Raw genomic sequence first — 27,784 nt, forward strand, 5'->3', positions numbered from 1 at the left:
CAGAGACTGTGCACCTCCAGTGACTAGATGCTGGGGGCAAGAAATGGGAAGAAACAGGTGACCTGCTTGCAAGAGTCGTCTCAGCTACAAATTTGCTGCTGGAAATAGGTTTTTGCCAGGATTAGCCGATTGCAAAAAATTGGCAAAGATCTCTCAACATAGCAGCTCTGAAGACAAATTGCCCTTGTGGGTCCCCTTGTCCATTCTCATTTCATGGGGCATCAGTCCCATTTTAATTACTTAGCTACTCAAAATGAAAAGAGATCAAATGGCTAGAAGGAAGAAAGCACAGCGTTCACTCTCACCACAAGGGTAGGCTTTTTGACAATTGAGCCTGAGGAGTCATTTGACCAAAACAGCCTTAGTCAACCTGGTGCCCTCCAAATGTTTTGGACTACAACTCCTATCAGCCCCAGGGTGGAGTCCAGAACACCTGGAAGGCACCAGGTTGGACCACAAAAATGCAAGATTTTTGCCTGGATTGGGAGGAATCTTTCTGGGCACGTCTAGTTCCTCAGAAGAAAGACCCTATCCAAAACTTTGTGTAAAACCATGTTGGTCTGCTAAAATCAATCTTGCTAGCATCATTGCTGGTGGACTTACCTATTAAAGGAGTTGAGGATCCTCTTAATAGCACCCTAGACTAGTTCAGGAAAGAAGACGGACAAGCACAGAGGGTTCCTTCTGAAATCAGGTTTTCCAGCACAGCTTCTTATGTTGCTTGTAAATATTCTCAGGAGGAGAGTAAAAAGCACAATCCGTTCATCACCCTGCGATTGTTCTTCTTAAGCAGTGTCAAAGTAGGCCCCCATCCAGAGAAAAGACCGTGAATCAAACTTGTAACTATCAAGTTGTGTCCTGAACCCATCAAGATTTGGGTGCCTCTGTCTTTCAGTCTGGTTTCAGTATTTGTATGCTGCTTTTCCAACAAAGTTGAGCTCAAAGCTCACAATATAAACAAAGCATTAAGAAATAAAAATAACACTTCTATCAATATAAAAGTATATTTAAAAAACGTTGGAACCTGTAAGTAAGCAATAAAAAACCGACACAATTCATTACAAGCTTGTAATTATTTAATAATAATTTACAGTGCCTCCACTGGGAAAAGCTCTTTGGTAAAGGCTCTTAATAATAAAATTCATCTCCCTGGTTGAATTGTACTTTAAAAAAAAGTTGTAGTATAAACTAACATTAAGAGTAAGGAAGTTGTGCGTGGCTTATGGGAGGAGCCAGAGTTATTTGGTAGGCATAATCTTTCAGTGTACAGACATGATTTCTCAGCCTCTTTGAACAGAGCGAATGGATGTATTATAAAACTTGCTTATCCCTAAAAGGGAAATGGGATGGACAAAGGAATGCAGTGAATCCAAAAATATTCCAACCCAAATCTGGCTCTTGTTTCCTTTTAGATCATCGTTTGGTGGTAGACAAAGGCAGATTAGGTGGTAAGCTTCTTCAACCACTTACAACACTCCCCACCCCCCAATACACTTTGCAGTACTAAAACTATCAAATGATATTTAAAATAAGTTAAGGGAACCTTGTAATTAGCTATTGAGCTCATATTTTGTTTGTGGGTTTCGTATCAGCATCTGGGTGAGCATTGTGAAGAAGAGAATGCTGCCCTGGGTAGAACTTTTGTGTGATCTAGCCCAGTGGTTCCCAACCTGGGGGGGCTGCGAAGTAATCCAGAGGGGGCCGCAAACAGTAAAGAAATGAATTATTTATTAATTTTTTCAAAAAGTCTTCACTCCCTCGACACTGTCTGCCTTCCACTGCTGCTGCAGATAACACCTCCCCCTTGCTCCAAACGAGAGGGGAGGCCTTTTGCTGAAGCGCCAGAGCGTCTTTCAGGCGCACTAAGGGTAGACATCTGCCTATAAAATACATGGCATATGCCAAAGGAGGCTGAGGGTGGAGCTACCAGGAAGAAGAGGGGATTACTATAACTGATTCCCATCTCCTTTGCACCGCCGCTACTGGTAACACCCTTGCTTAGAATGAGAGGAGAGGGCTTTTTGTGAAGCAAAAAGAAGCAAGGCTGCAAAGAAAGGCTGCTTTCCCCCTTCCTTCCTGGCAGCCAGCCTGCCTCCCTGGGGGGAGGGGGTCACAAAAAAATTTCAGCTTATAAAGGGGGTCCCGTGCTCATAAAGGTTGGGAACCACTGATCTAGCTGGTCTTTTCTTATGCTCATGTGGCCAAACTGCCTCTTACGGCAAGGTTAGAATTACCTCCAGACAAACAGGGAGCTTTTGTCAGTTGGGAAAAAGCAGTTTCTTCCTTCAGTTCTCCCACTGTGCTACAGAAAATGAGGACTAGCAACTCTGATTTGTTTACAAGGCTGATCAGTTTTTGCATTTTCACTTTACCAAGACTGGGCCCCTTTCCACCTTATCCTGGGTTGCACCCTGCCCAGAAGACTCCCAGCCACAAGAAACTGCCTTGTCTTCCCCGAGTCGATTTTTATCCAAGGAGAATGAATGATGGGCTTGCATCACTCCAAGTCCACACCTACTCTGGGCTTGACTACTTCAGTCTACCAGTAATGACTGAGTACGAGCACATCTAGGGCGGCTTCTGGTGCCTGTTCGCAGTGCAACGGAACTTATTTGGGACGTACAAACTAGATTGCTTAGTGGGCGGAGGCTTTTCAGCTAGCCAACCAGGGTGCGGTCCGGGGAGGTTTTTCTGGCCAACCGAGAACGAGCGCGACGGGGGGGGGGGGAAGAGAGAGGAAGCCTTTTTTTTTCCTTTTGGAGGACCGGGGTGAGAACCGGCACGCCGCGCGGCTGTGACCAATGAGACTGGAGGGTGGAAGAGATCATGAAGTGAGTGCGGGGGTAGAGGCTGGGAAAGACCATTAGGGCAACAGGGAGGGGTGTTCATGGGCATAGATATAGAGACTACACTAGAGGGTAATTAATAAAAGGTATTGTGGGGGCATTGAGTGGGCAGGGGGCAAATACCTGGAGGCTTTGGGAGATCATTGCTTGGGTTATGGGGGCTCTTCCTGGGGATGGGTAATATTGGGGGGGCCAATACTGTTGTAGGGCAGGTGGGAAATAGACCACCTGTAGGGGGGGGGAAGAGAGAGGAAAAATGTGCAGCCCACTTCTCAAGTCCTTCTGCATGCAGAGGCTACATACACGCCATGCATTTAAAGCACATTTTCCCCCTTCCCAAAGAATCTGGGGAACTGTAGTTTACCTCTCTAGCACCCTTAACGAATTAAAGTTCCCAGGATGCTTGGGATGGGTGGGAGGAATGTGCTTGAAATGCATGGTGTGTACACAGCCTTAGTCCGCTTAGGACTGTGGGCAGAGGCTAAAACAACCGTCTGTTTAAGATTCCACAACACTAACCAATTTCTTCTAGCAGGAGCTTGCATGGGCTAGCCCAGCCATCGCCAGCCTGGTGCCCTCCAGATGTTTTGGACTAGAACTCGCATCAGCTCAGCTGACTTTCTAGCATGTAGTCATGCTGACCGGGGCTGATGGGAATTGTAGCCAAAAATACCTGGAGGGCACACGGTTGGGGAAGGCTGGATTGGAGGCTACTTCGTCAGATGCCTGAGGATGCTGTTCTAAGCCTGCTTACCTGGGAGTCAGTCCCACTGAACCCAGCAGGGATTTTCTCTGAGTAAATGTTCCTAGGTTAAGGATGCAAAGTGTTCCAACGGTGCCAAGGGCCCAGTTTATACAGAAGGCTTTAAACTCACTTGCAAAATGACTGGCTGAGTAGGCTGTACAATAACCCCTTCCTCTGTTGTTTCCTTGGGTCTGTTTTTAGATTGTAGTCTCCTTAGAGCAGGGGTCTGTGATGCCTGTCCTACACACGGATGATGCTGTATGAATAATAACCAGGACAACGTCGGTGTGTTTTCTGTGTGCTTGGCCTCTCCCTATTTTGCAGAGGGAAGACTGAGGCCAAGAGAGAGGCACCTAGTGAATCCATGGCGGATTTGAGCCTGCAATTGCCCTTATCCACAGCTCTGTTTCTTAGCAATACTGCTGTGCTGCCTTTTTGCATAATCAACCTATTTCTTATATAGACATCAATCCAGCCTTCAGAATTATGCAATCTGATTAAACTTTGCACTAGTATTTTGGATGTTGTTAGTATTTTGTGAACAGCCTTCTGTCGTGATTGATAATGCTAAAATACTGAGGCAGGGGACTGTTAAACTTGCCCTCATTCTCAATCTTTATCATCATCATCCTCATCATCATCATTATCATTGCTAATATTTTCCTGCACTTCCCCCCAAAGGGGATCTGTGCATGTTGTGCTGGACTCTGCATAAACACTTCTGATCAAATTGGACACAGAAGACAGGCATGGACAAGTGAAGGGCAGAGGAGAATCAAATATCCATGGAGGGTACTATAGACTCATTGAGCACCATAATGGGGAGCATGTACAATTGAGGACATAGAAGTGGAGAGCTTTAAAACTGAGGGCTAGGAGCTTGACTTTGAGTCAAGCAGCTCTTTATGGACAATTCCTTCCATGGGGCAAGGGGCACTCTGTCTCATCATTCCCCTGATAGCTGTGGCTTTCCCTCCCCTCAGGTTGAACATAGATGGATTGCTTGTTTATTTTCCATATGATTACATCTACCCTGAACAGTATTCGTACATGCTGGAGCTGAAGAGGACATTAGATGCCAAGGTTTGACTAAAGCAGGGTTTGCCTGGGGTAGTGTCAGTGGAGGAGGGGGTTCCCACACTTGAGCTAAATGGGAATAAATTTCTTGTTTCATACACAGACAAGGGGTGAGGAATAGTTAGAGGGGGTTGCAGGAAAACTCCTCTGAGTATGTGTGAATGTTACTGGCATCAGTGCTGTAGAACTGAAAGCAGGTCCACAATAATAATGTTCTCAGGGGCCTGTTTGCCCTGATGTTTAAAATTCAACGCTGGTGCCTGGGAATCTGGATCTTCCTCACCCCCTCTCCACCTCCTCAGTATGGACTGGCTCATAGACACTGGCTTCTAGAAGTTTGAACCATGAGTTTCTTTTTCCATCCTTGAAATAGAGTGGGGAATGAAACAAACTGCACAGTGTGAGAATGTAATCATTGGTAACTTCCTGTATGGATTACGGTAATGCACTGTGTTTGGGGCAACCTTTGAGGTTGGTTCAGAAGCTTCAGCTAATGCAGAATGAAGCAGCCAAGGTTCTGAGTGGAGTCTCAGGCTGTCTACATACAACACCTGTGTTGAAAGAACTGCACCAGTGGCCTATTAGCTACTGAGCCATCTTCAAGGTCTTGTTATTAACATAGGAAACCCTGAACTACTCAGGCTGAGGTTACCTAAAGGACCATCTTCCCCCTATATAGGCTTAGTAGATCACTAAGATCATCAGAGGAGGCTGTGCAGATAGTGTCCCAACTACAGAGTGACACTTGCAGCTATACAGAAGTGGCCTTATTTGTGGTGACATCTCCCCTTTGGAATCCTCTGTTATTTGGGAGGCCCCAACCGTTGGGATGCTTCCACCATTTAGTAAAAAACTATCTGTATGTGTGGACTTTTCCTGACCTATTGTGATTTGGTTGCTCTCTTTTAAATTGTGTAAATGTGTATTTTACTTTTGTAAGATTGCTTGAGATTTCTTTTAATGTAAGCTGTATCGACATATTATTAAATAAATAAAAATAATAGCACTGGCTCACTGTTTCTCTGCTAGGGCCATGGCGTGCTGGAAATGCCCTCGGGCACTGGGAAAACCATCTCCCTCCTGTCTCTCATTGTGGCCTACCAGCGTGTGAGTATAGCTTGGCTCTGCTCAGGCAGCTGTGGCTGTCAGCCACCCAGTTGCGATATGGAGGTGATAACACTGGCCTACCTTTCAGGATTGATGTAAGGATTGCTGGGAGAAGGTGAAGCACTTTGAACGGACTGCATGAACACTAAGCATTTTTGCAAGGATTGGGAACTTGTGGCCTCCAGGTGCTGCCGTTGGGCTACATCTCCTGCCATCCTCATCATCCCTGATCATTGGCCATGCCGGCTTCTGCAGCTGCTCGAAGTCCAGCAACATCTGGAGGGCTACAGATGTTCCCCACCTTTGCATTACTGGAGCATTGTTAAAACATATACCCAAGGCTACAGCTCTTCATTCCAAGCGTTTTGTTTTCAAAGTAGTTGAAAGAGAAAACACAGGCATGTTTAAAATCTTGTCACATGCATGTATCTCTGTGGTCTGCTTTCCGTGTCCCACATAAGATGATGCCTCTTTGGATATGAAAATAACTTCTCTTTTTCAAACTGGACACCAACATTAATTCCCTAGTTGTATAAAAACTTTAACATGATGAGTCTCAGGGGCTGGACATGCTGATTTGTATCATCAATTTGAGCTGAAAATGCCAGTTTTGAAAGCTGAATAATCTGGCTTCGATTTAAAGGTCATTGATGCCCTGCTTTTTACCAAAGGTGGCTTATCTAAAAGCGTACAGTACCAAAAAAGATTTTAAAGAGAAGGCCGCGGCTCAGTGGCAGAGCATCTGTTTTGCATGCAGAAGGTTCCAGGTTCGATCCCCTGTGGCATCTCCAGGTAGGGCCGGGAATGTCCCCTGCTCAAAACTTTGGAGAGCCGCTGCCAGTCAGTGCAGACAATACTGAGCTAGATGGACCAATGGCCTGACTCAGTATAAGGCACCTTCTTATAATTCTATAAAAATGCAAGCTAAAATGTGTTGTTCTGAATCCACTGCGGGGCATGGGGGGCTGGCTACTCTTCCGCGGGTTGCCTCAGATTGAGCACCCCCTTCTTACAGGTGTCACCCTACTGAAAACATGCTTTCCAAGCTAACTTGCCTTCCTCTCGCACTCTCCTCAGGCTTACCCCCTGGAGGTGACCAAGTTCATTTACTGCTCCCGAACTGTGCCAGAGATTGAAAAGGTGAGGGGTGTGTGTGTGAATGAATAATTTATTTCGATCAAAGATCAGTACATAAAAAAAGCATGAAGATCGTGTAAAGTACATAAAACCATAAGTGAGTAAAAAGTACAAAATTAAAATCAGTATAAAATTTCTTATATAAGGTTATTTATCATTGTTTTCTGACATGCGATAGCGGCAGCACAGGGACTACCCACTCTTACTCCTGCCTGCCAATAAGTGCGTTAAGTAGAGCTCACTAGGTAAGTCCGGGGTGCTTTGTAAAATCTGGGTAATAGAAGAGTGGCGGAGATCCCTATAAAAGGTACAGGACAATAAAACATGACCGACAGTTTCCGCTTCCTCCATTCCACGTGTGTGTGTGAGGTGCCTGTTTGTTCTGTGTGTTGGAAGCTGTGACTGGGAAATCTTTGGGGTCAGACCAGGCCTCTCCAGCAGGGCTGGGGAACATCTGTGGGCTTCCAGATGTTGTTGGACTCCAACGTCCATCATCCCTGGAAGCCAACAAGGCCAGTGGCCAGGGGCAATGAGGAGAACTGGTGGAGTCCAGCAACATCTGGAGGGCAAGTTCCCGGTCCCTAGTCTTGCCTCTGTGCTCCGGGGCTGCAAGGCAGCCTTTCTTAGTTGGCAGGGAGAGATGATCACAGAGGCTTTGCCATGACAGCTGTGTTTTTTTCTCCCTCCCCCCCCGCCCCAGGTCATTGAGGAACTGCGCAAACTTCTGGATTTCCACGAGAAGCAAACAGGAGAGAAGCTGCCCTTCCTGGGATTGGCCCTCAGTTCCAGGAAGAACCTCTGCGTCCACCCTGAGGTGCCCCCTTTCAGTTTAAAGAGATTTGTATGGTTCTGTTGCTCCGTGGGCTTGTTTGGGACTCACCTGCATTGCTGCCCTTAATGGCACCCAAAATCGCCTTGGCTCAGGGTAGGCCTCCACTCTTCTTACCCTCGCTGGGGGGCACCTTATCCCAGCCTACCCCAGCCTGGCGCCCTCTGGATGTTGTTTTGGACTACAGTTCCCATCAGCCCCAGCCAGCTAGTCCAAAACAACATCCAGAGGGCACCCGGTTGGGGTAGGCCGGTCTGCTCCGTTCCTTCAGCCCTGTTTGTTATTTTGTCATGTGGTCAGTGATATGCTTTTATCCACTCTCCCTGCAAGGGAGCATACAAGGTCCTTCCTCCCGTCATCCCCCAGTAGGTAGGTTGGGCTGAAAGAAAGAGCCTGCGCCTCTGCTCTCCTAGCCTCACACCCCATCCGCTGCACCACCACCTGGAGCTCAGTCAGGATCACTCCCCTTACGAAAGGGCCGCAGCTCAGCGGTTGAGCGTCTGCTCTGCAAGCAGAAGGTCTCAGGGTCAGTCCCCAATGGCATCTCCGGGTAGGGCTGGGAGAGACGCCTGCCACAAACCCTGGAGAGGGGCTGCCAGCCAGTGCAGACAGGCCTGAGCCAGATGGACCGAGGGTGCGACTGTGTGTGGGGCAGCTCCCTGTGTTCTGATTGTGTAGCCCCGAGAAGCAGCTTTTTGTCTGGAAAGGGAGTCTCACAGGGAAATGGCGGGCGCAAGAGAGTTGTGGTTGGCACTGGAAGACAGCCATGTGCCTCGGGCTCTGTGAAAAGGGGCAGCGGGGCAGAGTGCCCCTTTCGCCCAATCCTGAGGGGGTTTGGCCCCACTTCTCCCTGCAGGTAAGCACCCTGCGCTTTGGGAAGGAGGTGGATGGGAGATGCTTCAGCTTGACCGCTTCGTACATACGGGCACAGCACCAGCAGGACCGCAGTGTTCCCTCCTGCCATTTCTTTGAGGTACGGGGGCACCGTGGGTGAAAGGGGCTGGGCCGCCTGGGTGTGATGGATGGTGGAGAACCCTCATATATTTGAGACTGCGGCCACTGTGGCTCCTTACCTTTAAAGCAGTTTCATACCACTTTAACAGTCACGGCCTCCTTCAAAGAATCCCAAGGCCTGTAGTTTGTGAATGGTGAATGGTGCTGAGAGTTGTTAGGAGACCCCTTGCAGAGCTACAATTCCCAGAATACACTGGGAAGAGGATTTATTGTTAAACCACTAAAGGTACAGTTGGACAAATCTGCCTTTTCTGGTCTTTCTCACTTCGGCAAATTTTCACTTGTATGTCTGTTATGTCCTATTTCCACATTAATCTGCAATTTAAAAAAACTGCATGAACATTCTTATTGAAATATGTTTTCAAATACAATCCATATTTCTTCCTATATAATAAAAATGTAATCCATCACCAATCAATCAATCATTGATTGATTGATTGATTGAATCCATCATGTCATCATGACGTCATGCAGTATGATGGTAGGGGCAGGGTGCAGCAGCAAAGACCACTGAGTGGGTGGGCTATCCGGCTGTGGTGGTACTGCCGCAAGGGGGATGTGGCAGCAGCCATGCAGGCCATGGAGGCAGAGGCTGTTGCTGGTGAGAGGGCTGCAGCCTGGGCATGGGACTCGGTGGGCAGCTTGGAGGCAGGCCTTGGCAACCTGGGGGAGTGGCTGGGAGAGCTTTGGCAACTCGTGGGGGGAGGAAAGAGTGTTGGTGACAGTAGGTGGGGTAGGCGAGCAAAGTAAGCAGTTGCGGCAGCCCCTACTTAAAACATTTTGATAATTCTTTGAGCTAAGAATTGCTTTGGAAAATTTAGTGAGTGCAAAACCTGGTAGGTAACTAAATTCTGACCAGTGCGTTGATCCAAGAGGCTCATAGTGGAATTTACAAAGACTGAATTCCTCAAGCGTTCTTAGCTGAGACTGGAAGGCGGTCAGGGCCTTCTAAATCGTCCGCGAAGCTGGAAAAATGCTCTTGTGTCCAGTCACCCACGAAAATCTGATTCCAACTCTGGTGAAACTTGAGTCTGTTGTTGACACATTTTTAGATCCACATAGATCTGTATTGCTCTTTTGTTGTTGTTGTTTGCAGTGATTAATCTATACTGTGGGGAAAGAACCTGAGAATAGTCGCATTTTATGATAGCGGACAGCTTTGTTCAGCATGCCTGCCCGCAAGCAGAGGTAGAGATGGAATGGCTGTCTGCATTCCACAGGCCCTTTTCTTAGCCCTTTCCAAATGCCATTTGCTTCCCTCCTTGGCAGGAATTTGATGCCCACGGCCGCCAGGTGCCCCTTCGATATGGTGTTTACAACCTAGATGACTTGAAGGCCTACGGGCGACAAAAGGGCTGGTGCCCCTACTTCCTTGCCCGATATTCGGTAACGTAGCTGCGGCATCCAGCTGCAAACAGACAGACACACCGTCCTGCTTTTCTTTTTTTAAGCATGAAACAGATAACTCAATATATTTTGTTGGTCCCACTTGCTGTTGGGAAAGGACTCTGCATCTATTTGACTGGCACAAAATTCTTTGATCGAGCAGAAGGAAAAGCCTTTGCCCAGATTGCTACCCCAATATGTTATCAGGAGAGCAGAATTCAGCTTCTTACGAATCTCTGCTTTCATTGTAAAAATGGCAAGTTCCTAGTCCTTACGGCCACTGAAATGTTTTAAGAGTGTGTGGACAATGCCTGCTGACATATTGGAAGCCAGAGAGGTGGCTAAATATTAATTAGTTTTAATTATTTTATTTATTTATTATTTATTTATTAAACTTATATACCGCCCAACTAGCAATAGCTCTCTGGGCGGTGAACATCAAAAAAATACAATAAAATTACACAATCTAATAGAACAAAGTATATAAAACTGTACAGTCTAAAATCAGATACAACAATTTAAATTAAGTCGACTTAAGTTAAAATGCCTCAGAGAAGAGGAAGGTTTTAACTTGGCGCCGAAAAGATGATAATGTCGGCGCCAAGCGCACCTCCTCGGGTAGACTATTCCATAGTTCGGGGGCCACCACTGAGAAGGCCCTAGATCTTGTCACCACTCTCCGGGCCTCCCTATGGGTCGGGACCCGGAGGAGGGCCTTCGTAGTAGACCAGATTGCCTGATGGAATGGCTGATGTTAGGAGACAGTGAGAGCCAAAGGTTGCTGAAGTGATGGTGAATAGTCCTGTTTCACTTCTTTCCCTCTCTGTAGCTTGATTTCCTGCCAAATTTTCCAATAATTGGGGATGGGTCTTCAATATATTTGCCCCACTTATGACCAGCTAGATCACAATCATTTATGTGAAATAAGATGATGTGAGAGTTGTTTTAAGTGCAAACAGCCTGGCTATACCTGAGATTGCTGAAGGTTTCTGTGTAACTTGAGAACTTGTGCAGGTGTTCCTATTTTTTTAAAGAACACATTTTACCTGTTTTGAACATCTGCGGATACCTTGTAACATGACTATACTTTTCCAGAGAGGCAGAGTTTCCTTTTTTGCAAGATGATTTCTGCATTGAACAGGGAGTTGGACTCTGTTGGCCTTTCAGGCCCCTTCCAACTCTGCTGTTCTAGGATTCTGTTCTATTCTTAGAGGGCTCTAGCTCAGTGCTCAAGCATCTGTTTTCTATGCAGAAGGTCCCTCTTCATTTCCCAGTAGCATCTCCAGACAGGGCTGGGAGAGACTCCCTGTCTGAAATCCTGGACGGCCACTGCCAGTCAGTGTAGACAATACTGAGCTAGGCAAACCACTGGTCTGACTCAGTTTGCTGCTAAGAGGATAGGAAAAGGAGAGTTCTCTAGATGTGAAAACCTGGTCCAACTCACATTTACGTGAGATGTCTGTTCCATCTCTGCTTTTCTCTTTCTCTCCATGTTGGATCAGATCCTTCACGCCAATATTGTGGTGTACAGTTACCACTATCTCCTGGACCCCAAGATCGCTGACCTGGTCTCCAAGGAGCTGGCCAAGAAATCTGTTGTTGTCTTCGATGAGGCTCACAATATCGGTATGCAAGTATGCATCTTTCCCATTTTGAACATCTGTGAGCACATTCTAATGTGACTGTCCTTTTGTGGGCAGGGATAGCGGGTGGGCTGCCTGGCCTGAGCGGGGCAGTGTGGGAGGGAAGGAAAGGTATTTTTGGGGGTCCCACGTGATCTGTCCTATTTCTTCATGTAGCCTGCAAGCAGCCTATGGAGCTCACTGCAACACAATGCTGTGATGGCCCCCAGCATAAGGTGCTTTAAAATAGGTGGATAAAGTTGAAGAGGTGCTGAGCCTCCAGGACTAGAGGCAGGATACCTGGGGACAAATGAGGGACGGCTCTCTCCATCATGCCCTGCTTGTGACCTTCTCAGGACCCCCAGGTTGCCCCTTGTCAGAGACAGAGTAATGGGCTGGATGGGCATCTTGGCAGACTCAACATCCTAGTTCTTTCCTCCTCCTGAAGAGAAAGAAAAAGAGAGAGCCCCCGTGCCCTGATTAAAGTGAACAGTGGAAGCTGGCTTATACTGAATCAGACCATTGATCCTTCCAGCTCAGTATTGTGTTTTCTGACCAGCAGCGGCTAACCAGGGCCTCAGGCAGGCAGAGGTTTTCCCCATATCCTGAGATATGTATATATTTAGGACCCACTCTATTATCTTGACTGTCATTTGTTTTAACTGATTTTAATATTGTATTTTTAAATTGTTGCAACCTGCCCTGGGACTTCCTGGTGAAGGGTGGGTAAGAACGCTCATAAATAACAACAACTTGCTAGCAGATCCTTTTTTAAAACTGAACATGCTAGGGTTTGACCCTGCGGCCTTCGCCAGCAAAAGTCCTCTACCCACTGAGCAATGGTCCCTCCAGAAAGCATCTCTCGACAGAGCAATGTGAGTTTGCTGCCCAAAACCATGACTGGTCCCCTTCTGACATGTGTGACACAGAGCCAGTGCTGGGAAACTGCTGGTTTATGCTTTGCTGCTTCGAAACTGCGGGGACCCTCAAGCCTTTTCGCTGAAAACCGCAGGAAGAGAGAGAACTCTTGCACTTGGGTCCTGCTTGCAGGCTTCCCATAATGGGCCACTGTGAGAACAGGCTGCTGGACTAGGTGGGCTCCTTGGCCTGATCCAGCTGTGGGTCTCTTCTGATTTTCTTAAGCCTGCCTGTGTTTTTTTTTCCCCCTTTGCCTCCAGACAACGTCTGCATTGACTCCATGGGTGTCAACATCACACGCAAGATGCTGGACCGCTGCCAAGGGAACGTGGCCACTCTGCAAGCCAGCATCCAGAAGTGAGCGCAAGGAGCTCTTTTCCTTTCACACATCACAGCCTGATGGGCAGGGCCCCGGGAGCGGAGCATGTCGAAATTCTGCCAGGTGTACAGATTGCATAATTCCAGTTAGGCCATGAAGGGAGAAGGGGAGGAGTCACTGCAAGGCACTGAAACAAGGTCTCCAGTGTCCCAGGGACTGACCTCCTTGAACCCAATGGAGCCTACTTCTGAGTAGACATGTACTGGATTGCAGCCTAACTGTATCCATAAGAGCTAGAAACTTGGTTTGTTTTGAATACTGAAAGCTGAGATTTTCGGGAGGCTGAATTGGGAACATGGGAAGCTGTCTCATATTGACTCAGACACTGGGCTCCATCTAGCTCAGAAGTGACCACACTGAGTGGCAGTGGCTTTCTGGGGTCTCCTTACTTGGGGGTACTGAGGTACTGCCTGTCCCGTTAATTTATGTGAGTGCCACATTCTGTCCTATCCTGGAGCTGTGCACAGCTATGCCTTTTGGCATGCACCTCTCTCCCCTTGCTGCCTCCCCGGCTGATACCAGCCCTCCTCCTTTATTCAGGATCAAGGAAACGGATGCTCAGAAACTGAAGGAGGAATATCGGCGCCTGGTGGAGGGACTGCGGGAAGCCAATGTCGCCCGGGAAACAGATGTCTACTTGGCCAATCCGGTGCTGCCAGAAGAGATTCTCCAAGGTGTGTGTCTCTTTGTGTTGTGGGAGATGGGGAGCTCTGTCGTTCTCCATCTTCTTTCTGTTGATAAGAGGAAGTTGGCACTGCAGGCAACCTTAGCCCCAATACCTGCAGCCAAACTTCCTTATAGATGGCCTTAAGAAAAGGAGAAGACTGATGATTAGAGAGGGAGTGATCCATCAGTGGGCATTAGCCCTGGTGGAGCCTCCATGTAGAAAGGCAGGATATCTCTTAAGTCCAAGATGCTGGAGGTGGAAATTGGGGCATGGTTATTCATAGAAATCTCTGGGTGTCCCCTGTTGAAGACAGGATGTTGGGCTAGATGCACCCTTGGTCTGAACCGGCATAGACACTTCTCTCATTCTTAAAGGGGGGGGAGTTGACTTGCTTTGGGAGGGGATATGGGTACCCATGTGGCCGCCTTCTGTCCCCATGCCTCACACCCACTGGGCTACCCTGTGAGGGTGGAGGAAATGACTGGCATGTCTTTGCTGCCTTCTTGGCAGAGTCTGTGCCAGGCAACATCCGGACAGCAGAACACTTTGTGGGCTTCCTGAAACGCTTTCTGGAGTACCTGAAGTCCCGCCTACGGGTCCATCACGTGGTCCAGGAGAGCCCTCCGTCATTCTTGAAGGACGTCTTCGAGAAAGTCTGCATTGAACGTAAACCCCTCCGGTAAGTGGAAGGCAGGAAGGAGGCCCTCTGTGATACAGCCCCCTACCCCCAGATTGGCAACAGTCTGACTCAAGTATTCATCTGCAGAACTGGCACTGTTAGCAGGTGCCACAGAATACTTGTTCTGCAGCTGTAAGAAATCGATCTTTCAGCGTGGCAGCATCTACACTTTACAACTCCCTGTCTGTGGAGATCAGCCAGGCGCCTTCCTTTTACTGTACTGGTCCATCTGATCATGTCTACATTGACTAGCAGTACTTAAAACATTTTTTTCTTTAGTCACGTCTATCCAGACATATAGAAGTTACATGTATTTTAATCTGTTTTTGGCTTGTTGTCGATTTTAATTCGTTCTTGAATGTTTTTAAATACCTGTTTTTAACTATCTTTTCTTACTGATAATTTTAATGTTTCATTTTATTTTTTGTAAACTGCTTCGGCATTTTATTACAATCAGGGGAAGGGGCCATAGCTCAGTGGTACAGCGTCTGCTTTGCATGCAGAAGGTCCCAGGCTCAATCCCCCAATGCCTTCTCCAGGTATGGCCAGAAAAAAACCCTGTCTGAAATCCCAGAGAGCTTCTGCGCTGCCACTCAGGGTTGACAGTGCTGAGCTAGAAGGACGGACTCAGTGTAAGGCAATTCCTTTAGCAATATATGAAAATGGAAATGGGCTGCCTTCAAGTTGATCCCAATTTATGGCCACCCTACGAATAGGGTTTTCATGGCAAGCGGTATTCAGAGGGGGTTTCCCATTGCCTCCCTCTGAGGCTGAGACACAGTGACTGGCCCAAGGTCACCCAGTGAGCTTCACGGCTGTGGGGGGATTCAAACCCTGGTCTCCCAGGTCGTAGTCCAACACTCTAACCACTACACCACACTGGCTCTCTAACATGCAGGATGAAAAATGGAAATGGACTGCCTTCAAGTCAATCCCATGAATAGGGTGTTCATGGTAAGCGGTATTCAGAGGGGGTTTAGCATTGCCTCCCTCTGAGGCTAGTCCTCCCCAGCTGGCTGGGACCTGCTCAGCTTGCCACAGCTGCATAAGCCAGCTTCTTCCATGTCTGCAATTGCCAACTGGGGGGCAACTGGGCTCCTTGGGGCTATGCAGCTTGCCCACGGCTGCACAGGTGGCGTGGCACGTCACCCCTGAGCTACTCCCTGTGGGGTGATCTTTAGCTGGCCCTTGACACCCAGGAGACAACTCCTCCCAGCCAGGCTCTCCTCCCCACTGTGCTATACCAGTTGTCCAAGCAGCATATAAATCTTGTTAAATAAATGCACAGGCATCTGCCCTTGGACCAGTGGTCTGACTCAGTATGTCTAGCCCAGCATTGTCAGCTCTGGCTGGCAGTGGCTCTCCAGGGTTTCAGGCGGGGGACGTTTCCAGCTCTACCTGAAGATGCCATCAGGGACTGATCCGAGGTCCTTTCGCACGCCAAGCTGAACACAAGCTCTGCACTGAGCTGCGGCCCTTTTCCCAGCCAGGTTGTTTTGTTGCCAGACTCCCCCGTCTATAATGCTGTGACTCCAGATAAGCTGATGGCGTTTGGGTGCTATTGGTTTGGGATTCAGAGCCAGGCTGACGAAGCACCTTTGAAGACAACGTGCCCTGGACTTGGGCGACGTTGAATCTTGGAACGATTCTAAGCCTCTCTCTGGGCTGGTTGGGGGTGTTGCGGGGTGTTGCACCAGGATCCCCCACTGGTTCCTCCAAGATGGCACTTGGCTGTGGGCTACCCTTGGGAAGCCTGATGGGACATGGCAGGATCAACCATAAAGGGGTCGGGAATCAGGTACCCAAACCAAGGACATGCTCCCTTCCTCATTCTGTCTGTGGTGCCTTCAAGGTGTCTGTGCAGTCCTGTCTCTTTAGGACAGCCATTGTGGGGAGGGGGGGGAGAACTAAGGGGGCAGGGACCTCTGTCTTGGTAATGCCCATCTTCCTGCAAAACTCGTCTGTGGCTTTCTTTGCAGATTCTGTGCTGAGCGGCTACGCTCTCTTCTCCGCACTCTGGAAATTGCCGACATCTCTGACTTCTCCCCCATCACGTTGATCTCCAATTTCGCCACGTTGGTCAGCACTTACTCCAAAGGTTAGAGAAAGCCTCCATCTCATGTTCTTTAAAAAGCTTGTCTGGCTGGCGTTTGTTGCCGTGTTTTGTGTTTCAGGCAGAGGGTTGCCAAGTGTTTTAATGAGGTCTCTAAACAAACAATGCCAAGATAAAGCAAACTTTGGTAGAGCTGAGTACGTTTGTAGTTAAAGTTATTGACAGATGGCCTTCTGTTGTGACAACTAACAAGGCGGTTTACGAACTAAAACTAGTACAACAAAATAACAGTAAAATGTAAACTAGAATATCTAGCCTTCAATAAAGTTGGTGCTAAGGATCAGTGTCAAGGAATGCCTGCACAGATAGGTAAGTTTTTAGCAGCTGGTAGAATACCTGTCGCCTCGGTGCTCATTCTTTCTCTAAGGGGAGGTCATTCCACAACACAGTGGGAGCCACTATGGAGGAGACCCTCTCTTCAAGCTGCCATAAGATGTATCTCTACTTGATGCTGCATCTAGAGGGGTCTCCTCTAACAGCGCCAGTGAGCCGGCTGGTGTCTGTGGAAGGAGGCACACTCTCAGATAGCCTGGCCCTAAGCTGTTCAGGGCCTAGTAAGTCAACAACGAATCTTAAACTCAGCTTGGTAGCGAAGAGGCAGCCCCCGTGATCTATTCCTTTCACACTAGTGTAATACACATGCACTGAACGATGCTCCATTAAGAACATCAGAAGAGCCTTGCAACTGGATCAGGCCGGGGGGGGGGCAGCATCCTGTTCTCATGGTGGCCAGCCCAGTGCACCAATGGGCATTCCAAAAGCAGGACCTGAGCACAACAGCACACTCCCCATTTGTGATTCGCAGCAACTGACCTTCAGAGTCATGCTGCCTCCTAGAAAACATTCTAGCCACTGCATTTTGCGCTAGCTGCAGCCTCTGCACCAGCCCTAAGAGCAGCCCCACACAGAACGTGTTGTGATAATCAAATCTAGAGGTTACTAATGGATGAGTTGCTGAGGGCTAAGCAGTCCCCATCCAAGAACGGATGCAGCTGACCCACCTGCCACAGCTGATGCTTCTAGCCACCAAGGCCGCCTGAGCCTCCAGTGACAAAGATGGATCATGGAGCACCCTCAAGGTATGAACTTGCTCCTTAACAAGCCAGGACAGGGAGACTTCCTAGTTCTTGGACCCAAGAACCACTTGCCCACAGAGCTTCCATCTTAGCGTCAGTGGCTTATTGGCTTTCATCCAGCCCACCGCTGCCTTCAAGCACCAGTTCAGAACCTGCACAGCCGCCGCATCTGATTCAGATGTAACAGAGAAACAGAGCTGAGTGTCGTAAGCATATTGATGAAGGCACCATGCTCCACATCCGCTGCTGTCCCTCCCCTCCCCCCCCATGGGGTCATATAAATGTTAACTGGATTGGAGAGAAGATGGTACCCTGCAGCACCCTACAACATAGCTGCCAGGAGGTGGGCTTGTTTATTTTTATTATTAAATTTATACCCTGCCTTTCCTCCCAAAGGGAGCATAGAACTGTCCTCTGAGACAGGCCCCCCTGGGTAATACAGTGCCTCTGACAACCCCCACCCCCAACCCACAGACAATGGTCAACAGTATCAGAAGCCTCTAAGAAACTGAGTAAGAGTAACGGTCACCCTCCCTCCCTCCGTCCCTGTCTTTCTCTCTCAATAAATGTCATCTCATCAAATCAGGCCTGAACCCAGACTGCTGTGAGTCCAGATCATTCCTTTCCTTTGGGAGAGTCTCAGCTGAATGGCATTCACCCTCTCAAGCACCTTGCCCCAAAAGGGGGTATTTGCAACCAGGCAGTACTTTTTCATGCTCCCGCCCACTCGCCATCCACCTCCCTCCTGCCTCTCCACTCCTGGTCTCCACCAGTGGATGTTCTGTGTCCTTGAAATCTTTAGGGTTTCTTATCTCCTTTGCATGCACCCATTTTTTAATTTTTTTATTTCTTGTCTTTTGGCCGACTGGCCCTGGAACAGGGCTGGTATCTGAAGGCAGTCAATGGATGAATGAGGCCTTTGCATGAATGAGGCCTTTGCACTATTTCCTTTTGGATGTAATGACTGGTTTTCTAAACCAAACTGAGCCAGATTGGAAACTGCCTGGAAGTTGCACCTCAGTTGCCGAAGCCCACCCACACAGGTGCCAGTTGCATCCTTCAAGGGTCAGTGAAGGCACTTGCTCTGTCACTTGCCCCAAGACTGAGTTCTGGCATCGCTCCAGAGCTCACCCTGTCTTAGATTAAGCCCAGTTTGTTTGGTTGTTTGATGGGATTTGCACCTTGCCCTTCAGTAAAACTCCAAATGTGACAGAGCAGTGATTCCCAAACTTTTTTCCCCACAGAGCACTTGAAAACTGCTGTAGCTTGAAATGTGTTAGCAGACATTGCCAGGCTCTTAAACTTTTTTCCCCTAGCAACAATGAGGACTAGAAACTTGCATTCCCCACTCCCCTCTGTGTTTAAAGAAAAAACTGAGATTTCTCTGGAATCGACCTACAGAGTTTAGCTTCCCGATTTTGTGCATGAGTACAGAATGCAAACATTTGTTGCTGATGTGTGTGCTGATACGCATAGCCCAACCGTCTTGTGATTTTATCCTATTACAGGTTTTACGATTATTATAGAACCCTTTGATGACAGAACTCCCACCATCACCAATCCCATCCTGCACTTCAGGTGAGGCCCAAAATGCCATCCTGTGGTGGATCAAGTGTACATCACCCCTTTGAGGCCTTTGGTGTAGTTTAAGTCAAGTTCTCCTCTAAAAAGATGTCGAACTGGGGAAGGCAATATGGTTGCGCTTGAGGGCAGCGGCTACCCCCAGCGCTCAGCGAACCACCTGTGAGCCCAAAAGTTCCACTCAGTTGTCACCTCTAAGAGCCGTGTGTGGGACCGTAGCATTCCCAGGCAGCTCCCAGGATTCTTTTTCATTGTGTTTTTTGGGAGGTGGGGGGCAGAATCTTTAAGCCTTTCCAGGCCTCAGTTCCTGGGTCAGCCGTCCCCAACGTGGTGCTTTCCAGCTGTTTTGGACTGCAGTTCCCATGAGCCCCAGCCTGCATGGCGGAATGATGCTGAGGCTGATGGCTGTTGCAATGCAGAGGGCACCCGGGTGGGGGAAGGCTGTTCTTAGGGCATATAATAACAGCATTTTGAGGTCACAGCTACGTTTACAAAACGTTTTTGGGGCTAGGCGAATAATAAGGCCTTTGCCTTCTCTGTTTCTGCCCCGTCCTCTCCCCAGCTGCATGGATGCTTCCATCGCCATCAAGCCCGTCTTTGAGCGGTTTCAGTCGGTCATCATCACCTCAGGAGTAAGTGCATCCTTTGGGGGGCTCAGGTTTTCAAACTGTGCCTCTACCTGCAGGCCCAAACCTTTGTTTGTGTCTGTGTTGGCAACAGTTTTTACCCCCAGCCCAATTTACTTCTTCTTTCTCTGACGCACAGACCCTTTCTCCGCTGGATATCTACCCAAAGATCCTGGACTTCCGGCCGGTTACTATGGCAACTTTCACCATGACCCTTGCCAGGACCTGTCTGTGTCCGATAGTGAGTGTGAGGAGCCAAAGGGTGCACTTGTGTGTGGGGGGCAGATGCTGATTTGATCCATAGCAGCAAGGAGTCAAGATGCCTTCTGCTTTCTTTAGAGCAGGGGCCACTCAGTCCAGGGCCTTCAGCGCTCAGCTCTGCCACTGGTGGTGCCAAGAATCAAACGTGGGACCTTCTGCGTGCCAGGTGCATGCGCTGCTCCTTAGTTGTGGGCCTTGAAGGAGGAGCGGCTATTTACACTCAGGGCTTGAGGTGCAGTGCAGCAGAAACATCCCCCCCCCAAAAAAACCCACATGGCTTTTTTCGTTTGTAAAGTCTGTTCCTTCTAGCAAATGCCTCTTCACTGGGTGCTCCCCCAAAGGTTAGGGGGAGTTCCTTCTGCTAATGCGGAGAGGCCCGCTTCACCAACCCCAATGGTTTCTGGCTCCCTTCTGGCCAACAGGCTATTTCCCCACATTCCTTTCCCTTTTCAGATTGTGGGGCGAGGGAACGACCAGGTGGCCATCAGCTCCAAGTTCGAGACTCGCGAAGACATTGGTAAGGGCTCCCTGCCCCCGCCCGCAATAATGCCAGTAGCCTTGCTGAGGGAGGGAAACAGAATATTTGGCTTGGAGCCTCTTCCCTTCCATGGACATTGCTCTCCTGCCCCCTTCTTGCCTAAAACGGTTGGGGCAGGGGGGGAAGGAAGACACCTGTCGACACAGTCTTTATTATTTTCCAGCGTGTTTAGCTTGGACAGACTTCTGGGACATCTCGTTGTCTTCCTGGCCCCCTTGAAAGAAACACACACTGTTGTTTATTTTCATGAAGCCATCCATGTCCACATGTGCTGTGCAAAGAAGGAGAGGACAGGTCCTTGCCCCGAGGAGCTTACCCACCAGAATAGAGACAGAAGGGAGACAACAGGGAAGGCGGGGGAGTGGAGGTGCAAGGGTAGCTTTCGCTTGCCTTTGTAGCAGAGTGTGCCTTGCACAAGCAAGAATTTGAGAAATCTTCCACCGAGGCTTTCCTGGAGCACCCACGTTTAGATCATTAGCGCTCAATAAGCGGTCAGTCTTGTGCATCCCTGGGAGCCTTGGTTGTGCCACTCTCCAGGCACTCAGCGATAGCAGCAGCCGCCAGGAGGGAGAGCCTGGGTGGCTGGGTCAAGGGTCTCCTTTGGGTCTTCACCACCACCACCTCATTTCCTTCGTGTCAGGTGTGGATAGGCCCTGAGCCACGGCCTGGGCTGGGGAGGGAAGGCAGCGTGTGGTCGTCTTCACAGAATAGACCTTGATGTTCCTGCAGCTGTTATCCGCAACTATGGCAATCTGCTGCTGGAGATGTCTGCCATCGTCCCGGATGGCATTGTGGCCTTTTTCACCAGCTATCAGTACATGGAGAACATTGTTGCCTCGTGGTACGAGCAGGTGCGTGTGTGGTGAGGGAACAGAGCAAACTCTCAGCTGGAGGCCAGGAGTCTTGTGACAGGCAACCTGGAGGGTGGCGCTGTGTGTGTGTGTGTTTTAAGTTGGGACATTTAAAAATGCTTTAAACCGGGGACGGAGAATCTCAGGCCTGTGGGGGAGGGGCCATGTGTGGCCCTTCAAGCATCTCTGTCTGGCCCTCAGGACTCTCTCCAGGCCATACCTCTCTTCAGACTTGTTTCAAACCCTCTTTGAGTGTTTTTGTGAGAGCCAGTATGGTGTAGTGGTTAAGGTGCTGGACTACGACCTGGGAGACCAGGGTTCGAATCCCCACACAGCCATGAAGCTCATTGGGTGACCTTGGGCCAGTCACTGCCTCTCAGCCTCAGAGGGAGGCAATGGGAAACTCCCTCTAAATACCGCTTACCATGAAAACCCTATTCATAGGGTCGCCATAAGTCGGGATCGACTTGAAGGCCATCCAGCCATCAGCCATCCGTCTGGCTGGGATGTCCTTGAACTCTGATCGTGCCTCTTGCTGTCCTGGATGGAGGGCAGGGAAGGGTGCTTGAGTGTGTGTGTAGAAGCTAGCCTATTATTATAAAGTATGGCTCCACCCACTTTTGCCTCTGGCCCCACCCACCACTTGCTGTGGCCCCCGAAAGGTTTCCCAGCAGGGGATGTCGCCCTCAGGCTGAAACATGTTCCTCACCCCTGTTTTAAAAAGTTTTCTATGACAAGAACACTGGGAGGCATTTGCCTTTTTGGTATGTTTAAATTTGTTGCCACGAGATGAGGCAATGGGGCAAATTCCAGCAGAAAATGTCTAGCAATCACTGTTATCCATGGTAGCTAAAAGGAACCTCCATCTTTAGAGGCAGTGTATCTCTGAATGGCAGCTGCTGGGATGCAACAGGAAGAGAGCACTTTGGGGGTTGTGTCTTGCTTGCTGGAGGGTTCTGATTGGCCACTGTGAGAAACAGGATGCTGGACTCAATGGAGCCACTTCGGTCTGGTCCAGCTCCAGGACTCTTCTGATTTATAACTTTAAAAGAAAAAGTCTCTGGAGTGCTTTATTCCTAGGGTCCCCCAATATAGTTCAGAAAGAAGCACAACTGAAATCTCCATGATATGGAGATGGAAATGATAACTTGTACAAAATGGCTGAGTAAATCTGTGGCTCTCACTTAAAACATCTTCCAACTGCCATTTGGTGCCCTGAGGCAGTGGAGCAAATGAGAGCCAGTCCTCTTGGGGACCTGGCAGGATGAGACCTTTCCTCCGACAGTTCCCCTCAGCGTCCATTTGAGGTGATGGAAATGGGGACCAGGTCTGATTTGACACAGGACCCCATTAAGCATTACCTGAGCCTGTGGCTTGATTGAGGTGCCATCTGTATTTATTCTGCCACTGGCCTGACTTTTGTCCTTCTGCATTTCATACACTTACCGTGACCCTTTTTCTCTCCGGCTACTAAAGGGGATCTTGGAGAACATCCAGCGCAACAAACTCATCTTCATTGAGACACAGGATGGAGCTGAGACGAGCATGGCCCTTGAGAAATACCAGGAGGTGAGTGGCAGCCGGACACTTCAGTTACTTGGCAAACATGGGCGGGTGGGGGGAATGAGTAGTGACCTCCTCAAGGCTTCTGGCCTGCAGCTGAGCCCTTCTGCCACCAGCTGGTCTGTCCTTCCTGGGTTCAGGGCTGGGCCTGAGGCCTGGTTGAGAAATCCACAGCAAAGCTGGGTTCTGAACCAGACTCTGCACATAGTGACCCATGATTCTGAACAAAATCCCCTCTTTGTTTTTGTAGCTATGTGCCAACTTATTTATTTATTTAAAACATTTCTAGACAGCTTAATATTTTTTAGAGTCTCTAAGTGGTGCTCAACATAAAGACAGTAAACAATGTCATTAAAACAAAAATATAACATAAACACAGTCAAACAAACAGGATCCCTTCCTATGGGTCAGGGAAGGCCTGGGCAAAAAGATGTGTCTGTACAAGACATCTGAAACAACTAACGGTTGCTGCTTCACATATGGCAGAGGGAAGGGCATCCCATAATATAGGGGCAATAGCAGAAAATGTTTGTTTTGGGGTCACCGCCCTATGACATCCTGCAAGGTGTGGTACCACAAGTTGAATTTCTCCAGATTATATTGCTGGCAACCCCTTTTTAGATGCCCAAGGCTGAGTCCCATAGCAAAGTCAGCAGAAATGATCCTCCCCCTTTCCCCTGCCCCCAGAGAATGGGCTGTGGATGCCATGTAATGGAATTGGCCAGATTTTGCAGTGAGGGCCCGTGTCTTGGTTGGCAGGCCTGCGAGAACGGCCGGGGAGCCATCTTGCTGTCGGTGGCCAGGGGTAAGGTCTCTGAAGGAATCGACTTTGGTGAGTGCCTTTGCGTGTGCTCTCTCTTTCCCCCATTCTGCACCATTCCCCTTCTTCTCTCTCTGCCAGAGAGAATCACAGGGTTTTAAAAATGAGGACTAGAAACTTTGAAGATGACACACTGGGAGGGAAATCCTATCAGTAGTTATTAGGTTCAGGGGCAGAGTGCCACTCAGTATGGTTGCTGGTTGCAACAGCAAAAGAGACCTTCGCACGCACGCGCATGCATGCACATGCCACACCACACATTTCGTGGGAAGTGACGTGGAGCGAAAGATTTGGAAGGCCGACATGACCATAGAAACAGGAGCAAAGGTAGTTTAGCAGAGTCCACAGGAAAGGGGTGGGTTGTGCGTGGCTGTGGGCCAAATAAGATATGTTGGGACGTGGTTCTAAGGCTGCCCAGCACTGCCCTCCCCAGACCAACCAAGGGAGCCCTCTTGATTTAAATGCTGCTTCCCTTCTGGCCAGAGGCACAGCGTTTGCTCCTGGGTCAGCTCTGTCTCTCCCAGCCCGGATGGTCCTCCTTGCCAGCCCTGCGCATTGCGTGTCCTTGTTCTTGCAGATGTGCACTGGCTCTTGCCTTTAAAGCCCTGAACAGCTTGGGCCATGATGAGCCCATTCAGGGAAGGGCTGTAGCTCTGCGTTAGAGCACATGATTTGCATGCATGCAGACGGTGCCGGATCAGTCCTCTCCTTCTGCAGGCTGGGAAAGACCCTTTTCTGTCTGCCAGTCAAGGAAGACGATGCTGAATGAAGGCCAATGGCCTAGCTCAGCAACAGGCAGCTCCTGCTCTCTGGGGACACCTTGTCCTCTGCGAGACCCCCTTGACCCTGACGGTCTGCCAATGAGGTTGGGTTCAGCGGAACAAGGAATTTCAAGTCACTGCCTAGGACAGCCTTCACCAGCGTAGTGCCCTCCAGTGTTTTGGGCTACAGCACCAGCCAGCTGTGCTAGGTTAGTGTCCCCTGGGTGTAGAGGCAGAGTGTAGCAGTCCCAGTGCCGTGGAACTTTTTAGTTTTGAAAACAAACTTATTGCTCTCTAATTCCCCACCCCGTATGAATTCTGTCGCTGTCCTGTTCCTTGCTGTTCTTTCTTTGTTGTATTTTTATTCATGTTCACATTTGTTTATAAAAGCATTTATATACTGCTCTCTCATAAAATACCAGGGTGTTGTACAGCAATGAAGTCCAAAAGCCATTAAAAACAGGACAAAGTCATCCTTACAATGACCAGCTAGTCAGAAGGTTTTAAAGAGCTGCGCAGTCCTGTCTGCCTGTTTTAAATTTGTGCTGTTTCCCTAGTTCACCACTACGGAAGAGCCGTGATCATGTTTGGGGTCCCTTACGTCTACACCCAGAGCCGTATCCTGAAGGTGAGGTTGGTGTCTGTCTGCTTGCGTGTCCAGGCCGGGCTCTGCCTCATGCCTCTGACTGCCTCTTGGCTCTGGCTAGATTCTTCAAGGCAGGAGGGAGTCTCCTCTCGGAGGTGCGTAACTCTCCTGGGGCTCTGCTGGCAAAACAACCTCAGCGTCTCCTGGAGATGGGAGTCTCCCTGGATAGGGCTAGGAGCCGCCTTTTACCAGCTCCTCTCCTCTCCTGCCGAGCTGGGGCTAGGAATTTCTGTATGGTAAACAAGGAGAAAGTTCTACCACCCACATTTTACGGAGCATGCAGCCCGCAACCTCTCTTGCTGAAAAGAGCTCCGAAGGCTGTCCTAGGTGATGACTTGAAATGCCTTGTTCCGCTGAGTCCCAAGTTCCACAAGATTTTTCCAAAGCAGAGCAGAGCGGTGCTTGAGTAGAACTGGGACCCTGTTGCTAGCCATGTGCCCAATGATAAGCCCTGCCAAAGAGTCTGGGATCTGAATTGGCTTACTTCATCCCAATTAAGGAAGATTAGGGAGCCACCGCCTTGCGTCAAGAAAGGGAGGAAGCTGCTTGGCAGAACTCCCTGCCCAGGACGTCATGAAGGCCCTGTAGCTCACATTTATTTATTTCAAAACATTTAGAAAAATTAGACAAAATGCACGGAGGCCAAGCGTACGACAGCTTGTTGTCATGGAAGCCAAGCAAAGCTGCTCTGTACAGGAGCAGCGTACCAGGGGGTGGAGGAATCGCAGTGAGGGAGGGCTCATGCCTTCACACCTTTGCCTGTGAGTTTCACAGGGGCTTCCTTCCCCAGGCTCGGCTGGAATATCTGAGGGACCAGTTCCAGATCCGCGAGAATGACTTCCTGACCTTTGACGCCATGCGGCACGCTGCTCAGTGCGTGGGGCGGGCAATCCGCGGCAAGACAGACTACGGCCTCATGGTCTTTGCTGACAAGGTTCGTTTGTGGGGGGGCGGAGGGAGGCACACTGTTGAAGGTGCTGCGGGAGGCAGCGCCCTGTGCAAGGAGGTGGGTTGGTGGGCAATGCCCCTCCCCTCTCCCCCTTCATACATCTGTGGCCTGTGATTCTCAGCAGCGCTTTGCCCGGGCCGACAAGCGGGGCAAGCTCCCTCGCTGGATCCAGGAGCACATCACAGACGCCAACCTCAACTTGACGGTGGATGAGGCTGTCCAGGTGGCCAAATACTTCCTGCGCCAGATGGCTCAGCCGTTCCGCAAGGTGAGTGGCAGAAGAGAGAGTCTGGGACAGCTTTAATTGAAGGCACAGGGTTCCCTGAAGGCTATTGAGAAGGGAATGTTGCCTTTGAGCTGTAAAAGGTTCTCCATCCCCCGCTCTAGAGTTCCAGCCCCTCCCAATTGTAGAATATTCCTCTCCCCCTCCCTCCGCTGTATCTGTCAAAACCTGACCCTCTTTAACCCTGAGTGCAAGACCTTTACAGAGCCAGCGCAAGGGTGGTGGGTGTTTACTCTTGGTGATGCTTCAGTGCTGCTTACCTGCACTGGGGCCCGTTGGCCAGGTGTGACAGGAAGCCTGCAAATCCACTAACAGGCACAGCGCCATCTTTCACACTGCTGCTGCTAGCAGTTTTGTTTCTGCTGGTGTGCTCTTAAATCAGCCCAAGGGCCGGGCTCTTTTGCCACAGAGTCATAGCATCCAGCGTAATATTCACGAAACTGAGACTCACCTAAAGGCTCCCCATTCTAGGGACTCCCCACCATCCTGGAGACTATTGCAGGCGCCTCCACAAACCTTGGTGCAGACATTTTGGAGTACAGCTTCCTTCAGCCCCAGCCAGCTGTTGTCCAAAAAGTCTGGAGAGCACCAAGTTAGGAAACACTGAAATGAGATGCCCAGTACTGTGCTCTCCTTTGCCCATTTAAAGCCCCCACCCCCACCCAGCTTAACCAGTTAAAGTCGTGGTGAGGAACCCATGGCCCTCCTGATGTTGTTGGGTCTCCTGATTCCCATCAGCCTCAACCAGGATGGCCAACAGGCAGGGCTGCCGGAGGGTCCCAGGTTTCCCATCCGAGTTAAGAGGTTCCAGGAGAGGAACATTCCTCAGTTCCAGGGCAGCTGCCTGCTCTGCCTCTCTGTGCACACTCGTAGACAGAACTCAAGAAGAAGCCTACAAGCGATGCCCAGGATGGGGTGGGGAAGAGACGTTTCTGCTCCTGACCCTAGAGCATCCTGGGAAGTGGGGTGCTCCCTTGTCACATGACCTCTGTGCTCCCTCTCTCATGCGTACCAGGAAGACCAGCTGGGCCTGTCACTACTCACCTTTGAACAGCTGCAGTCCGAAGAAACGCTGCGCAAGGTCCAGGAGATTGCACACCAAGTGTGAGGCGAGAGGGAACGAGGAGGGCAGAGCACAGCCGAGGGTGGGCCAGGAGAGTCTGCCCTGCTGCTGCCGCCTCAGCCTGGCCCACCGGCTGACCGGAAAATGGAGGTGGCGCACCAACAGAGACTCTAGCTAAGTGTCATTTGTCAATTCCAGATTTTGGACTCTGATTTTAATAAAAGTGTTTGTTTAAAAGTTGAGAGTT

The 27,784-nt window shown here is 49.5% G+C and overlaps 1 protein-coding gene across 5 annotated transcripts; it reads left to right on the forward strand.

Annotated features, from left to right (window-relative positions):
• The first annotated feature begins 2,532 nt into the window (after positions 1-2,532).
• On the forward strand, positions 2,533-27,774 carry ERCC2 (ERCC excision repair 2, TFIIH core complex helicase subunit). 5 transcript variants are annotated; one of them, XM_061596807.1, is made up of 23 exons: positions 2,533-2,831; positions 4,575-4,674; positions 5,698-5,775; positions 6,853-6,915; positions 7,613-7,726; positions 8,598-8,714; positions 10,025-10,141; positions 11,644-11,767; positions 12,942-13,038; positions 13,601-13,734; positions 14,238-14,406; positions 16,386-16,504; positions 19,104-19,173; positions 19,739-19,808; positions 19,942-20,043; positions 20,517-20,580; positions 21,331-21,452; positions 22,929-23,021; positions 23,703-23,847; positions 25,154-25,224; positions 26,033-26,176; positions 26,313-26,459; positions 27,490-27,774. In XM_061596807.1, exons 1-23 carry the CDS (start codon positions 2,827-2,829, stop codon positions 27,580-27,582), a joined length of 2,358 nt encoding a protein of 785 aa, XP_061452791.1. In that variant the 5' UTR covers positions 2,533-2,826; the 3' UTR covers positions 27,583-27,774. The 5 variants fall into 5 exon arrangements, with proteins under 5 accessions (XP_061452791.1, XP_061452793.1, XP_061452794.1 ...); XM_061596809.1 differs by having other exon boundaries at positions 2,536-2,831; positions 26,316-26,459; XM_061596810.1 differs by having other exon boundaries at positions 2,540-2,831; positions 23,775-23,847.
• Positions 27,775-27,784: the final 10 nt, after the last annotated feature.

Source organism: Rhineura floridana, chromosome 15 (genome assembly GCF_030035675.1).
Source record: "Rhineura floridana isolate rRhiFlo1 chromosome 15, rRhiFlo1.hap2, whole genome shotgun sequence".
Taxonomy (NCBI): domain Eukaryota; kingdom Metazoa; phylum Chordata; class Lepidosauria; order Squamata; family Rhineuridae; genus Rhineura; species Rhineura floridana.

Bases quoted from the DNA above. Each gene is read 5' to 3' on its own strand.
- ERCC2 (XM_061596807.1), top strand. The intron at 13,039-13,600 runs GTGAGCGCAAGG...TCCTTTATTCAG, and splicing joins CTGCAAGCCAGCATCCAGAA to GATCAAGGAAACGGATGCTC. The intron at 20,044-20,516 runs GTGAGTGTGAGG...TTCCCTTTTCAG, and splicing joins GGACCTGTCTGTGTCCGATA to ATTGTGGGGCGAGGGAACGA.